The 13607-nt window shown below is 36.4% G+C and overlaps 1 protein-coding gene across 5 annotated transcripts in view; it reads left to right on the forward strand.

The window, feature by feature from the left end:
- Window positions 1–9967, forward strand: part of ARSB (arylsulfatase B) — an 83423-nt gene extending 73456 nt beyond the window's left edge. For 2 of the 5 annotated variants that reach the window (XM_033520514.1, XM_015652640.2), the window contains one exon: window positions 2322–4480. Coding sequence is in view for 2 of the 5 variants with exons in the window: in XM_015652640.2 (XP_015508126.1) it covers window positions 2322–2368 (47 nt within the window). In the remaining 3 variants the exon portion in view is untranslated. Of the gene's footprint in view, window positions 1–2321; window positions 4481–9000 lie in introns of those variants that run through there. The other 3 variants (XM_033520511.1, XM_033520512.1, XM_033520515.1) reach the window with 2 other exon arrangements.
- Window positions 9968–13607: the final 3640 nt, after the last annotated feature.

Genomic DNA, 13607 nt, shown 5'->3' on the forward strand with positions numbered 1-13607 from the left:
ATGTTTTTGCATTTCTCTGATTTCAGCCCTATTGTTCCAAACTCATGAGGAATAAAAAGTCATAGAAGAGCAAAGACCTTCACATTAGGAGGCTGATACAGCTTGACTGTAGCCAATGGAGCTATGCTAGTTCATACCAATAAGTACACAGTGATTGGAAAGATATTAGGCCCTTTTTTATATTTTTTAATATCTGGTCTCCAGCAAGCATGTAGTGGTGGTATGATTCTGCATATGTATGCAGTGGTAACAATTGAGTCTTTTCATGCTCAGAGTGAGTAACTCAATTCTAGTCAGTCTGTAATTTCTTTCTGACAGGCTCGTTATTTCTCTGCTGATGGTATGGTTATGGTTAAGGGCAGCTGTACAATTTTAAAACACGATTTTTCTGTAAGCACAGTGTGCCTGTTCAAGCACACTTCTGTCCTAACAGCACATAAGCCTGCTCATCCAATGACCACGTCTGCATCAGCTGTAGGATATGGTTGTAAAATACTCTATAGACCAAACATCTTGACACACAGTTTTAATTGCTGCTATTATCTCTGTTAATTTATCTTTCTGTGATGGATATGTATTTCTACAATAGTAATTATAAAGTCTCTGCGCTCTGGACTAGGAAAATTATCTAGTTGCTTTATCTGCTGGTTCTCATCAAGGATTTGTTCAAGTTCATGCTGGTGTCAGCATGCCCTCTGACTTTACTGAAGACCCCAGTGCTATTTGAAAAAAAATCAGATTATTTTCAAACATGATACAAGCTGCAAACTCAGTTGGAACTGTGTAAACTTCCATAAAACTTGTTTGTAGTAGGAACAAATGTAGTAAGGAGAGCAGTTAGGAAATCTCTTGATGGCTCTTCTCTGTGCTTTCAACATATGTGCTGCACTTTATATATTGAACCTCCTTAGTTGCTTCTGTGACTAAGCTGTTAAAGATCATTTTGAAGAGATAAGTATTTTTGGAACATTTCTTAAACTATTATATTTGCTGGGCTTTCAGAAGAAATTCTGAGAAGTCCACTCCTGCAGCTAGTAAAAATTTCTGGGTAAATAATAGCAAGGTTTTGATGAGTTCTACACTTGTAGTTTGAGTGCATCCCTATAGCGGACATCTCTGGTATAGACTTCTAGCTTGAATCCGTATCCAAACAGTGACAGAAGCTATTAATGTAAATTAGAAAAATAAAAGCCTGTATAGATCCATATGTTTACTGTAAGAAAGTTGCAACAGTAAATTCAAGCACAATGATTTTGTGCTCCTATGATGATATGATGTGGGTATTTTTCATTGTCACTCTTAGTGAATTGTGTACATCTGAAGTTTCTGCATTGCCTACAAAGCAGAGAGGGATTTAGAAGAGAATGCATTTACTACATTTACTACACCCTGTTCTTCCAGCACCTCAGATTTTCTGCACACTCATTTGAAATTAGCTGCTGGGAGGAAGGAACACTGGCAACAGTGTTAAGGAAATGCAGTCTCAGGCTCTGCACTCCCTTAATTAGAAGCCTGAGACTCATGGTTAATGGTGATTAATGTTCCATTCTATTTTGCCAGTTCTTCCTTGTGGGAAAAGATCACATAAAGCTGAAGTACTTTCAAATCGCTGTTGCTATTAATGAATTTATTTTTAAAAGAAAAGTTATTTCTACATCTGTTTCTGACAAATTAAGAATAAAACTCTTATCCAAGAGCGTGTCATTTAACTAAACCTGACAAACATAACTGCACCTAACTGCTTCTCTTTCCCACACTGTTTTATTTTTTTAAACTTCAAAGTCTCCAAATTCCTCCTGATTGATGCGCTGATATTTTAACAATGTCTTTGTTGTGTACTGCAATCAGACAAGTGCTAATAACCTTGAGGAATCTGGCAGGACTGTGGGAATCTTCCAGCCATAATTGTATCTTGCCGTAAATGTGATGATACTGGCAACTTCAGATGAATTGACAGAATGTGCTGTTGCTGAGGGTGATACCAACTTTCTCCATTGATTTACAAGTCTAAGGGTCATTCATTTATGCATTCTTTGCTGTCACTGGTATGGAGTTTTTTAGTGCAGTTCTGGAAGATGTTAGAGCATAAATGCCTGCTGTATTTAAACAATGAAATAGTGTAATCAGGGGAAAGAACAACAGGAAATCCTAATTACATAGTTAAAATTGCTAGCACGATGAATTATAATCAGTGACACTGAATTTTAATGTTATAGTTAAAGTTTATTAGTTTGCATTATGAGTAAAATAAAGCAATACAAAGGTACTGAATGTAGCTCAACTTACTGTCTAACTTTAACGTGTTTGTTTTTCTTTAACAGGTTCTGAATGTAGAATAATTCCACTGAAAACTATTTTTGGGGGCTAAGAACATTTCAGATGATTCACTACATGCCTAAATGTGTAACCTCCTCATATTTATTCAGTTTTTGGATCTGTGCCTCAAGCTGTGGTTGTCACTTGTTCAAATTCTTCTTACAGACCATCCACTTCTCTGGTAATAAATATGGTTTCCCCAAGTGTAGGGGTAAAAACACTTGATTGTTTATTCTTGTGAATTACTCTACATTTCTTCTTTCCCTGTATTTACATGAGAAAAGTAAGATACCTGTAATTTAAATTATCTAATAGACTCGTGACTTGCAAAATATTTATTCACTGGATTTAATTTTTATGACTAGACTATGAAGAATAAAATAGTGTTTCCTCTTTAGCTGTTTTTTAAAGAGAGAGTGATTCACTTATTATGTTCAGATTAGCACTAGTGGAGGTTCAGGGCCACTATCATTCTTTAATTAATGCGACAGATGAGAGATAAAAAGGTGCTCCTTACTTGTTTTAACTGCATGTACTCTGTCTGTGCTTCCTGAAGACCACTTGGCCAACAATCACTTTAAAAAATACCATGATTTGGCTCTGAGTCACATGTTTTGATAGAAATCAGATAGCCAAAACCACAAGAATCTTAACTTGTTAGAAATGGTGACTGTTCCAAAAGTGTGAATCCCGAAGACTGGCATACATACAGTAAAGTAGAGGATGCACAGAAAAGCTCCTGATATACCTGATAGCTTTCAGTTTTATTACTTTTTCTGCTGTTAGATCACTGGAAAAACGTGAGCACCTTGCCGTACAGGGCTGGTTTGCTGTTCCAAGGGCAGAATATATACTCTGCATATTAACAGTTACTTCAGTCCTAAATTTTTATGTCAGAACTTGGTCAGAAACTGCTTCATGGAACCATTTCTTAATGATCTTGCACCTTTCCTCCTGCAGCACTAGAAATTACTGTGTATGGTGTCCTGGACATGCTCTGAATTCCCCGACAGAATATGATGCAATCACTCCATTGAAACAAAGAGGTGTAACTCTTCTTAATTTACTGTATTATACTTAACAATTTTGTCCTTTAGGATTTTCTCCACGTGCTCCAATTGTTGCAACAATTCGTAGCAAAATGTGCCTCTCAGGAAAGATCATCAGCTGAATTAATTTTGATGTTAAGATATGGCCTGTGCTTACTTGTCATTCATTAACTTTGCAAATATACCCACCAATTTCTTGTGTAACCATCCCCTGAATACCACATAAGAAAAGGCTAGGAAAAAAAAAATCTTAGGAGAAACAGAACCAGCTGAAATTCGTAATTTTGTTAAAATGTACTCACCTAGCAAAACACCATCTTTTGAAGATTTCTGTGGGATAATTAGACTGCCTTTTTGCTGCATGGTGGCCACCGTATATATTTTGTGTATTTAGTATTATTTTGTGAACTACTGTTGATGTACTGTATAATTACTGAATCTGGCTATGATACCAAGCTCTAAGGTTTAGCCACGTTAGCCAAGTAGGGTCTTATACATTGAAATAGCAATTTCTATTATTTCAGGTTTGGAAGTTGGAATTTTCTTTGTTCATTACCTCTTTATGGTTATTTTGCTACTGCAGGAAAAGCATGCACTAATAACTATGTAATACTGTTGGTCAAAAATGAGCCTTATTTTCCTCCATAATTAATTTCTTCCTTTCTATTTCCTCTTAAGTAGCCCTATTATTATCATCATTAACAATGTTTACTTTTAATCAGTTGTGGTATTTTAATTCTCAGCTCTTACTTATTTTTCCTTATTATTCTCAATAATTGCAATGTTCTTGCAATATCAGTATCACCTGAATCTAAATGCAAATAGTTTGTTTCCAAGCTATTGTTTTGATTCTGTCTTATCTGTTCAAATAAGGAAAGCGTGAATTCCTAGAACTAATCATTGTAGTGTTTCATTAATGTTATCTCCAGCTAATTATTTTCATTTGTATTTTAATATAGATCATTCATCACTTCTTAAACAGCTAATTTAATTATTTCAGAAACAAAAACACAAAAATGCGATTTAAAGTTTCCAACTTGCACCCAACATAGTTAAAGATGAAGTATAACTTAATGTGTGAGAGAATCTTTGAAAAATAAAAGGCTGCTGCTGTGTTTCTAGGTGTGTGATGTTTTTAACAAGGATAGATACTGTGGAAGCAGGATTTATGCTGCTGGCAAAACTGACCATTAGCAGGGAGTAAGATTATTTGATTATTTTGCACGGAGACAAGGCAATTGACTCATCAGAAGACAGGGTTATTGCTGAACATACACAAACCAATGACATGAAAGAGAAATTACCACAGAATATAGTGAGATGGTACACTGTAGATAACTTTAAGTTCTGTGAAAAAGAATTATCATTTTCAATGAGGCACATCAACCCATTTAAAAACAGGGATTCAGATTCTGAGTTTTTATGATGTGACCAGAGAAATTCTGAGTTAGAGATCCCAGCAAATCTCTCATAATAACAAGCAGATATGCACCTAAAGGGTAAATGAGCAATAAGGTGAAAGTAATTTCTATGAAAATGCTGGTCTTTAATTTAAAGGAAAGCTAAGACAAGTGAGAAATATGTGTTTTAGCATAGGGCTGGATCCCTAAAGAAATCCAGAATCCTCAACCTCTAGCAATTGCCTTTTTAGGCAAAAACCTAAACCTATTTTTAGACTTAAATAGGTCTCATTTATTTATATTGGGGCTCATTTTCACATTCTTTTAAAGTTGATATAGAGATACCATATCAAACAAGGTGATTGATTCAGGTTTCAGTGAATAATTGGGGAAAGACAATTCTTCCTACAGGAAAATACCATAAATCCTAATCATTAGGCTCCTTTAGCAGGGATTTCTCTGCCATTAAATTTATTTTCAAAGTTTGTTGTTTTTTTTTTCGCCAGCATTCTGGACAACACAAGTCTTAACTGATGAAACCTTGCAAGCTCAATTATATGGAATTTAAAGCCAAAACACTAGATGAAATTTTTGTGGCTTAATAACACATAGAAGCTATTATTAAGCTGAAATACAAAGTCAGTTACAGAAATGCAATTTTATAATGAAAAGGCACAATATTTTCAAAGAACCTTCATGCAGAACTATGATCTTTCTGAAGATACTTCAGTGGGTTATGTAAAAAGAAAGGGTTTGTTGCAGTTGTTTGACTTTACAGTCTTACACTAAAAAGAATTTCATTACTGTGTCATTAAGAGCTTCAGATACTGGAGCAATTGTTAGTGTACTGAGACAAATTTGGGGTTTCTTAATAAATTTCTTTTTGAGTTCTGAGCAAGTTCTGAGGTTATATGTTTTTTTCTAAGTAGGGTAAAGTTTGTTTGCTGGTTTTAAGCCAGTTGCAACTCACTCTTCATCGTTTATTTGGTGTATATATTCTTTGAAAGCATCTATTATTAAGGCTCCCTTAAGTTTAGTGTTGTGTGTGGCAATGAACAATGAAAGCTGATTTCAAAAGTGTTGGAGCTTTTTAAGAATTGTGGTTAAAACTCTTTGTACGTGTTCCATTATTTTTTCTTCTGAACTTTAGAATACATGGCCTTGTTCTGAGGAAGTTAACATTATAACACTCTGTAGTTTTTCCAGTTACAAGGAAATTGCTACATTGTTAGTACATAATTGTGATTAGTGATTAATGAAGAAAAGCCTAATGCTGTCAGTCAGTATGCAGACCAAATCAAAAATATATGTTTCAACCTTAAAAAGCATTTTTCCAATTCACAAATCTTTTCTTTCAGCAAGATCCAGGTTTCCCCAGGTCATACAGACTGCATGTGATTGTCCACATTAAAAGATCATCTCCAAATTATTGTCAGTATGTATGTGCATGTCTTTTGTTCTTTGGAAGAGACATGAAGTTGTGTGCCCCCAGGCTTCCTAGGACATCTGAATCTCCTAATCTGTCACATGTCAGATTAGTGCTTTTGTGAGGCCATAAACATAATGTAGCCCCACAGGATGTGTTAATGCTGTAAAAAGCTTTTTTTTTTTCAGAGAGAGTATGTCTGACTTGTAAGATTATAATTTATAATTCTTATTTGATGGGTATCTTAGGTATTCTATAGGTATAACTGTCTCAAGGTTATTTTTTCCCCCTTTTAAATTATATATGATGTGCTAACTACTTTCTGGAAAAATTAAATACATTATCCTAATGAAGGTGCTGTTGCACAATATGCCCTGCAAAGTTTAGGGACCTTTTAAACTTTGAGTGTATTGGAATATCTTGTGGCAAGGTCCAAGCAGATGGAAAAAGAGTTGCTTCTCAGGAAACTTAAATTTAAACATGGAACAACTCCTTTTGTATTTTATTTTTGCTTTTAATTTCTTTTCAGAATTCTGGATAAACCAAAATATATAGTGCTGGCAAAAGTGCTAGACTGTGTGGTTTCCAGTTTGGCTTTACAATCAATAATCCTCAAAAGAGAAAATAAACTCTTCTCAGGGAGAAACAACAATCAAGGTTGAAAGTGTGATTCAAGAAAGCATGGTTTACCCTGAGAATTCCATCCTTTTACACTGTCTGGAAATAGAAAGCTCATTTAACCTATTTTGGAGATGGATGTGATCATTTCATAATATCTGTATTAGAAATAGGATGAGTTTCACTACATTTGGGATAGGAGCAGAAAAAGAAAACAGTGAAAACTAGAGCCACATGAGACAAGTCAGGGAAAGGATTTGAAAAACATCCTAAAATACTGTATTACAGATGGCTGACAAGATGATGAGGATAAACTACTAATTCAAACCCCTGTGCTGGAGGGCATAATTATAACTTCTTGCAGGGACAGTTTTATCAGAGTGCAAGGTGTGGAAGTGCAATAGTCCACAGGATAAGTAAAGCAAAGGGGAATCCAACAAAAACCAAACTAGACCAAACAAAGAAGAATCCAACAAAAACCAATCTGCATCATTGTTCCGTCTTTTGGTTCCTGGCAATGCCATGATCAGTGTATAAAATCCTGAGCATCCAGATAAGCATAAAATATGTAAGGTATTCACTTCCTATCCTTGAATGTGGGGAGTGTGTGGAAATTAGCTCAAAACCAGCACAAAATGCCAGCAGGAGTAGCGGGTGTCTATAACTGCTCTGATATGTGCTGCGCTGGTTCTCACTAACGTGCTGTGGTGCCTAGGAAACTTAAGTGTAATCATGGCTGAATTATTCCTAGATCAGAATTCCTAGGAATGCCCATTTCAAATTTGAAAAATGCTTCAAGCAGTTATTATAGAACTGGGAATATGGAGTAACAAGACTGTCTCACTGAATTTCTTTGGATAGTTTGGGTGAATCTTCCCAATTCTTAAGCAATTTCTTCAGGTTTTAAATTGCTTTGAAAAACCTGGCAATGTTGCAATCTTTGAGATTTATCTCTAATGATGTTAACACTGATGAATGAAGCATTAAACATTTTTGAGATATATAATTCGTAGAAATAGTACTAGGTTATTTCCTTTTATAATTTGTAACACAGCCAGTAGAACTGTAGGAAATTTTGGAAGAAGTCCTAGAAAATGCCTCATTTTTGGATGAATAAGCTAGTAGTTGAAGAAGGTATCAGAGTTGCTTTTTTTCAACTGGATATATGAGTTGATAGAGTAATTTCAAATGTTTTATGCATAGTAGCCTGCTCAGTCATTTGTATGTATGTATTTTCTCTTAACACTTCTGAGGACATTAGAAAAGAAACAGATTATCAGAGCTGGTTATTAGTGTGGAATTTCAATAGCTGAATATCTTATTTAAAACCCAGCTTCTTTAATTATTTATACCTAATGGATGTCTTCGTTTGTTCAGTTGAAAGGATACTGTTAATTTAAATTCCCATTAATTACTGCATCAAAGTGCACTTTAAAATATTCTCTGTCCTGGAGCACCAAATTATGGGAAAGGAGATAAAACAGCTGTTACTGCTATTGTGTCAGGCAGCATTTATTTGGCTAGACAGCTTTTTTTTACATACTAGTTGCAATAATATGTGTTTCAAAAATAGAGATTAGACACAGTGATAAATCTGGATCCCTTCAGTGAGCCTAACTGTCTGCATTCAATTAAAGTATTCTTGAAATTCAGTGGTAGATTCTTCTATTGTACCATACTGGCAGAGTCCCAAATTAGTTTAACAATTAGTGTCCCCAAAACACCAAGAGATGGAATGTGAGACCTTGGAATACTTGGCCAGGGTCAACAGATATCTCTTGACACCCACCACAGGCCTTTGTCTCTTCTCATATTGCTTTTTTTTTGAAGGTCTCAGACTCTGAGACACTGTTTTAACTGACCTTATTTTTTCAATTTGTTTTTATTTTGATGAATGCCTGCTGCTGCTTTGCATTGGTCTGTGTGTCTGGAAGAGTGCTTTCTTCATCTCTTTCCCACGGAAACTTAAGCAGCCCTGTCCTTTGTCCCTTTCACTTATTCTTCTTATCTAAATAGGTTATTAAACTAGCTTTCCTGAGTCACCCTTGACTTCTTCCTCCTGTAGAGATTAAAATCTCAAGATATGTCTCTGGATATATTGAAATTAAGTAATCAATTCAAATTCAGTATGATTTAAGACAGCCCCCAATCTTTCTTTCCAAACCTTCTTCCTATTTCCTTTTCTCTGCAGATATCTCCGTGCTTTCTGCTACTCAGCACTGATGTTCCCCGAGATCATCACATGCAGATAAGTCTAGATACTGTACATTGATACTGTACATAACAACTTTGAGACAGTAATTTTTCTTTATCTATGGCTACAATTCTAACATAAATTTTATTTTGACCTGAGCTATAAAATTCCTTTCCTCTGAAATCTGTCAATTCAATATAATATTGCTGTTATCCACCGTGGATGCTCTTGCACGTCTTTTATTGTCTACAACATAAGGTGCTAATTCTGAATGATCTTTTTAGCTTAACCACAGCCTCTTCTCATTTCTCATTTGCTCCTAAAGTCTCCAGGAGCATGAACAGATGAGTTTCCCTGTTAGTCAAACGTCCTTTTTTTTTTGTTTGTTTGTTTTTGTCTCTACTGTCACTAGCTATACATTAGGAAGATCACATTATTTTCTGTAACACCATATACTGCTTGGCACTAGAGCAATGAACTACTGAAAAATTAAATGTCGTAGCTAAGTGCTTACAAAAACTGAAAGTTCTGAAGCTGCAAACAAAAAACAAGTGTTATTTGAGAAAGACACATTCTCTTGAAGATTTATTTCAGCTGATGTTTTACATCTTACTTTTCTTTCGGGTAGAAGAACAAAACACCCACAATAAAATAACCTCCATGTCCCCACTCAATTTCCTCACTTTTCCAGAACTGAGCCTTCCCTTTTTTATATTTCCCACCATCTTCTGCCTCCCTAACTCCTCTTTTTCTATTTTTCATGGAGTTCTCTGAACAAGTTCCAAATGCAGCATTTTCTTTAACACTATTTTACTCTAAAAAAATTCTTCCCTGTGTGTTTCTGTAGTCAGATCATTCGTTTGAATAGAATATTAAAATTTATTCCATTCCTTCACAGTGAGAAGATTTTGGAAAAGCAGTCACTTAAAAAATAAAACCAAAATACCAGCAACAAAAAGAAACAGAAAAGTAAGTGCAGTGAGGGAACAAATCTAGTATGAATATATTTGAAGTTTAAAAAGTTGAGATTGATTTGCTCTTTAGTCCAACTACTAATTCCAGTATGCACATATGATATTCACTTTGTTCATTTTTAGCTTTTTGTAGGCTCTATATAGAAATTTTTGTATTTTCTCCAATATTTTTAATAGTTTCCAGTGACTATTCACAGGCTTAGTGAGAACATAATTTTGAGCCAAATAAGTGTCTGTTCTTCTTTCCAACCTGTATGTTATTTGCTAGTTATTTGGATGTCATGTCTCTTTGGTTGTACTTTCTGCTATCCTGTTTTGTCTGCCCTGTCTATATTCTATTCTTACAATCTTTAGAGAATGTTTTCTGGGCCACATCCAAGGCTGTATTTGTTCAGGTGAACTTCAGGAAATTTCAGGGTAAAATAATCCTTCATTCTAACAGTCCATGGAGAATTTAAATCGATCAATCAAAATGAGATCAGTTATTACTATCTGGGGTTATAATTAAACCAATATTTAGGGAGGAAAACTGTCTAAACAAATTAATGCTTATGAAATTAATACTTAGAAAGATCTATGAGCAAGAGGAAAGAACATTATATCATCTTTTTTCATCTCATATATTACTTAATCCGAAGCGTGCTTGTTTGACGTCCCTGTTTCCTGTTTGGATAATGTGTATGTGCTAAGTTCTGGTGATGAGTTATTTGTTTGTGCAGTTGGGCTTAATATAAGCTAAATAAAAATGTTTAGAGCTGCACATCAAAGCCAATATAATAATTAGCTAGCATTAAAACCCCAGTACTTAGATAGAAGGAAATACCAAGTTCCTCACACCAATTCCAAATAAAGAAGTGTTCAAATTAAGAAAATTATATGCTATACTTATATCTTCCAGGGTCACAATCCTTGGCCTTCAGACTACATCAGGGGATTTCAGCATGCTGCTTCCTACCTCCTTGTGAAAACTGCCTGCTCAGGGCTGTTTTTCTAAGTCATGGAGTTGTTCAACCCTGATGCACTGAGCTTGCCACACAAGTTTCTGCATTCAAGTAGTATGCTAAAAACTATCTGTAACAATGTGTGCTGTGGACTAGACAGGATCCACTGGGGATCAGACTATCAGTACCCCAAATTCAATGTTCTAAGCCATGGTTTCCCTTTGTGTTACATGTGGTGCTGTAAGTCAGTAACAAGTTTCTTGAAAACTTTATTATACTGTTCTGTGGATTATAATTTGCAGATTATCAGGTGTCATCTTTCCCATTAGTAATTATCCAGTGGCTGAGCCTGCACATTACCACTAACTGATAGCAGCACTGTCTAATAGTTCATACTGTGTATTTTTAAATAGCAAACAATTTTTAAACAATTAATGGAGGAGGAAGAAAAAGCTGCCACTGCCACAGTATCCACTCCTGCAGCAACCATCACAACATCACTCTTTGTATCCGATCTGTTAATTGCCGTGAGACTTACCTGTGCTTAGGACACGTGTGTGTGTCTGTGTTTAAAAGCTGACTTCATAAATGAAGATAGTAGGAATGCTTTAATAATTCTCCCCTTCACTCTAGGTAAGCTTTATTAAATCAAATAGCATGTCACTTTATCTTTTTAAGAGTTACAGATATATCTTTTAAAAAGTTAATAGGGAGAAAACTGATGTTAGCTACACTATTTGCAATGCAGATTTTATACTTTTAGGTTTCATGTTATTGCTGTAGTATCATGGTTCTATCTTTTTGAAACAGCATGGAGCATTTATCTATTTGAGAAAAATGGATCCAAAAGTAGCAGACTTATGTGTTGTGGATATTAGCTCAAAGTGCACTCCAAAACTGGAATGCAAAAGGCCTCAAAGCTTTTTGAAAACTAGTATGACTATTGTGTTAATTTTGTGTTATCAAATAATGTTGTCAGCACGCGATTTGTGTGAAGTCTCTAGGGTTAAGATATTCTTTAAAGCGATGTTTATTTTCGGACAGACCTAGTGAGTTGTCTCCTATTGTATGTTAAAGGAGCTGCTCTCAAAGGTCACAGAGAGTTCAGCTTTACAAAGACACCCTTATTTTTTAGAAAATGAATTTTCAGACTCTCTAATGGGAACATTCAAACACGTCTCTACTAGAACTTTTTTTAGAATGTTTCTAGAGTGTTTTTAGAAATTGATGACTTGTCCAGAAAGAGGAAAAGTAATGTAAGGACACAAGTTTGGACAATAATCAGACATGAAAGAATAAGCTCTGTTTTCAGTAAGTGTAGAGAGTTGCATATGTTTTTATTGTTTCTGCCATAGGAACATAATTCTTGGAGTTTTGTATTTGTTTTTTCTTCTTCAACCTATGTACTTGGAAAAACATTTACTGACTTTTGGTTTTCTGAGAGCAGACACCAATTAAAAGAGCACAGACCAAGCAACTGAATCCAGTCAGATAGAGCATGCTCTTGCAGAGTTGAAGACTTTGGAGTCTCAAGCAGTCAGCAGGATCAGCCTGCACTGATTCCTCTGTATCATGGCAGTGAAAGGATAATTTAGTCAAAAGCCATAACTTCAAGTAAATGCAGTGTTTGTGAAAGATACCGTTCTGATAGCAGCAAAAAGAGAACTCCTTATTTTTTCCCAGGAGGACAGCTTTTGCTGAAGCAAATCAAGTTTTGCGCTGGTGCAGCATTTCATTTATGTCTCTGAGATACTGAGAGTGATTTATTTTATTGACCAACTTAACAGCTGGTTTTATCTGTTGCAACAACCAGTTCCAATCTAGCAAGTGAAACTAATACTGAGATGACCTGTATGAAGTTAGACACCTGTCATCCACTTTCAGTGAGCAGCATATTACACAAGGGTGCAACAGTGGGGGATAGCAGAGGCATGCAGAGACATGTCCAAGCCTAAACCTTAATTTTCCCTGCAGATGTTTTAATTGAGTGTCACTGCTTGTAGACATGTATGTGCCTGGTATTAGACATCTCAAGATGCTTTAAAAATTACAAAGTTCTGGAAAAGCCTGGATCATCAGAGTGTTGCTTTGAAACTGGAAGAGTGTTAAGTATGATTTTAAAGGGATATCAGTGGAAAAGTATTTGTTCTGAGCAGGAAAAGTTAGAAAACAGAACCATTGCAGACTTTTTAGACATTTTCTTGCAATGTAAATTGTATCTCCGGGGGTGTACACCAAGAGTAATTTTTGGAGACAGGAGAAGTTGCTGTTTACCATTCCTTCTTTCCGTTCAGTGCATCCATTATGACTAGGTCCAGTGGGGCAGACTGTGACGCGAAGTGCAATAGGCTGTACCGGGCCTGACACTGTCAGTCGTGCTGCCCAGTCCTTTCTCAGCCTGTCTGGCGGACGGGGCCGATGGCGAACCTTTGGTTATTCAAACGCCAGGATGGCGGGGCATTTCCAGAGCCCCTCTCCCCGGCTGTGACAGCGACCGGGGCAAGCAGTCCGCCCATGGCCGCGGTGCCTCCGTGCCCCGGCCCGGCTCCCGCCCGGCCCCGCTGTGGGCGCTTCCCGCGGCCGGCCGTGTGGGAGCGGGGGACGTCAGTGTGAGGGGGCCGGTCCTGGGCAGGGCAGGGCGCCCGCGTCCCGTCCCTCCCCGCCCCTCGCCGCGACTCCCTCCCTCCGG

This window comes from Parus major, chromosome Z (assembly GCF_001522545.3).
Source record: "Parus major isolate Abel chromosome Z, Parus_major1.1, whole genome shotgun sequence".
NCBI lineage: Eukaryota > Metazoa > Chordata > Aves > Passeriformes > Paridae > Parus > Parus major.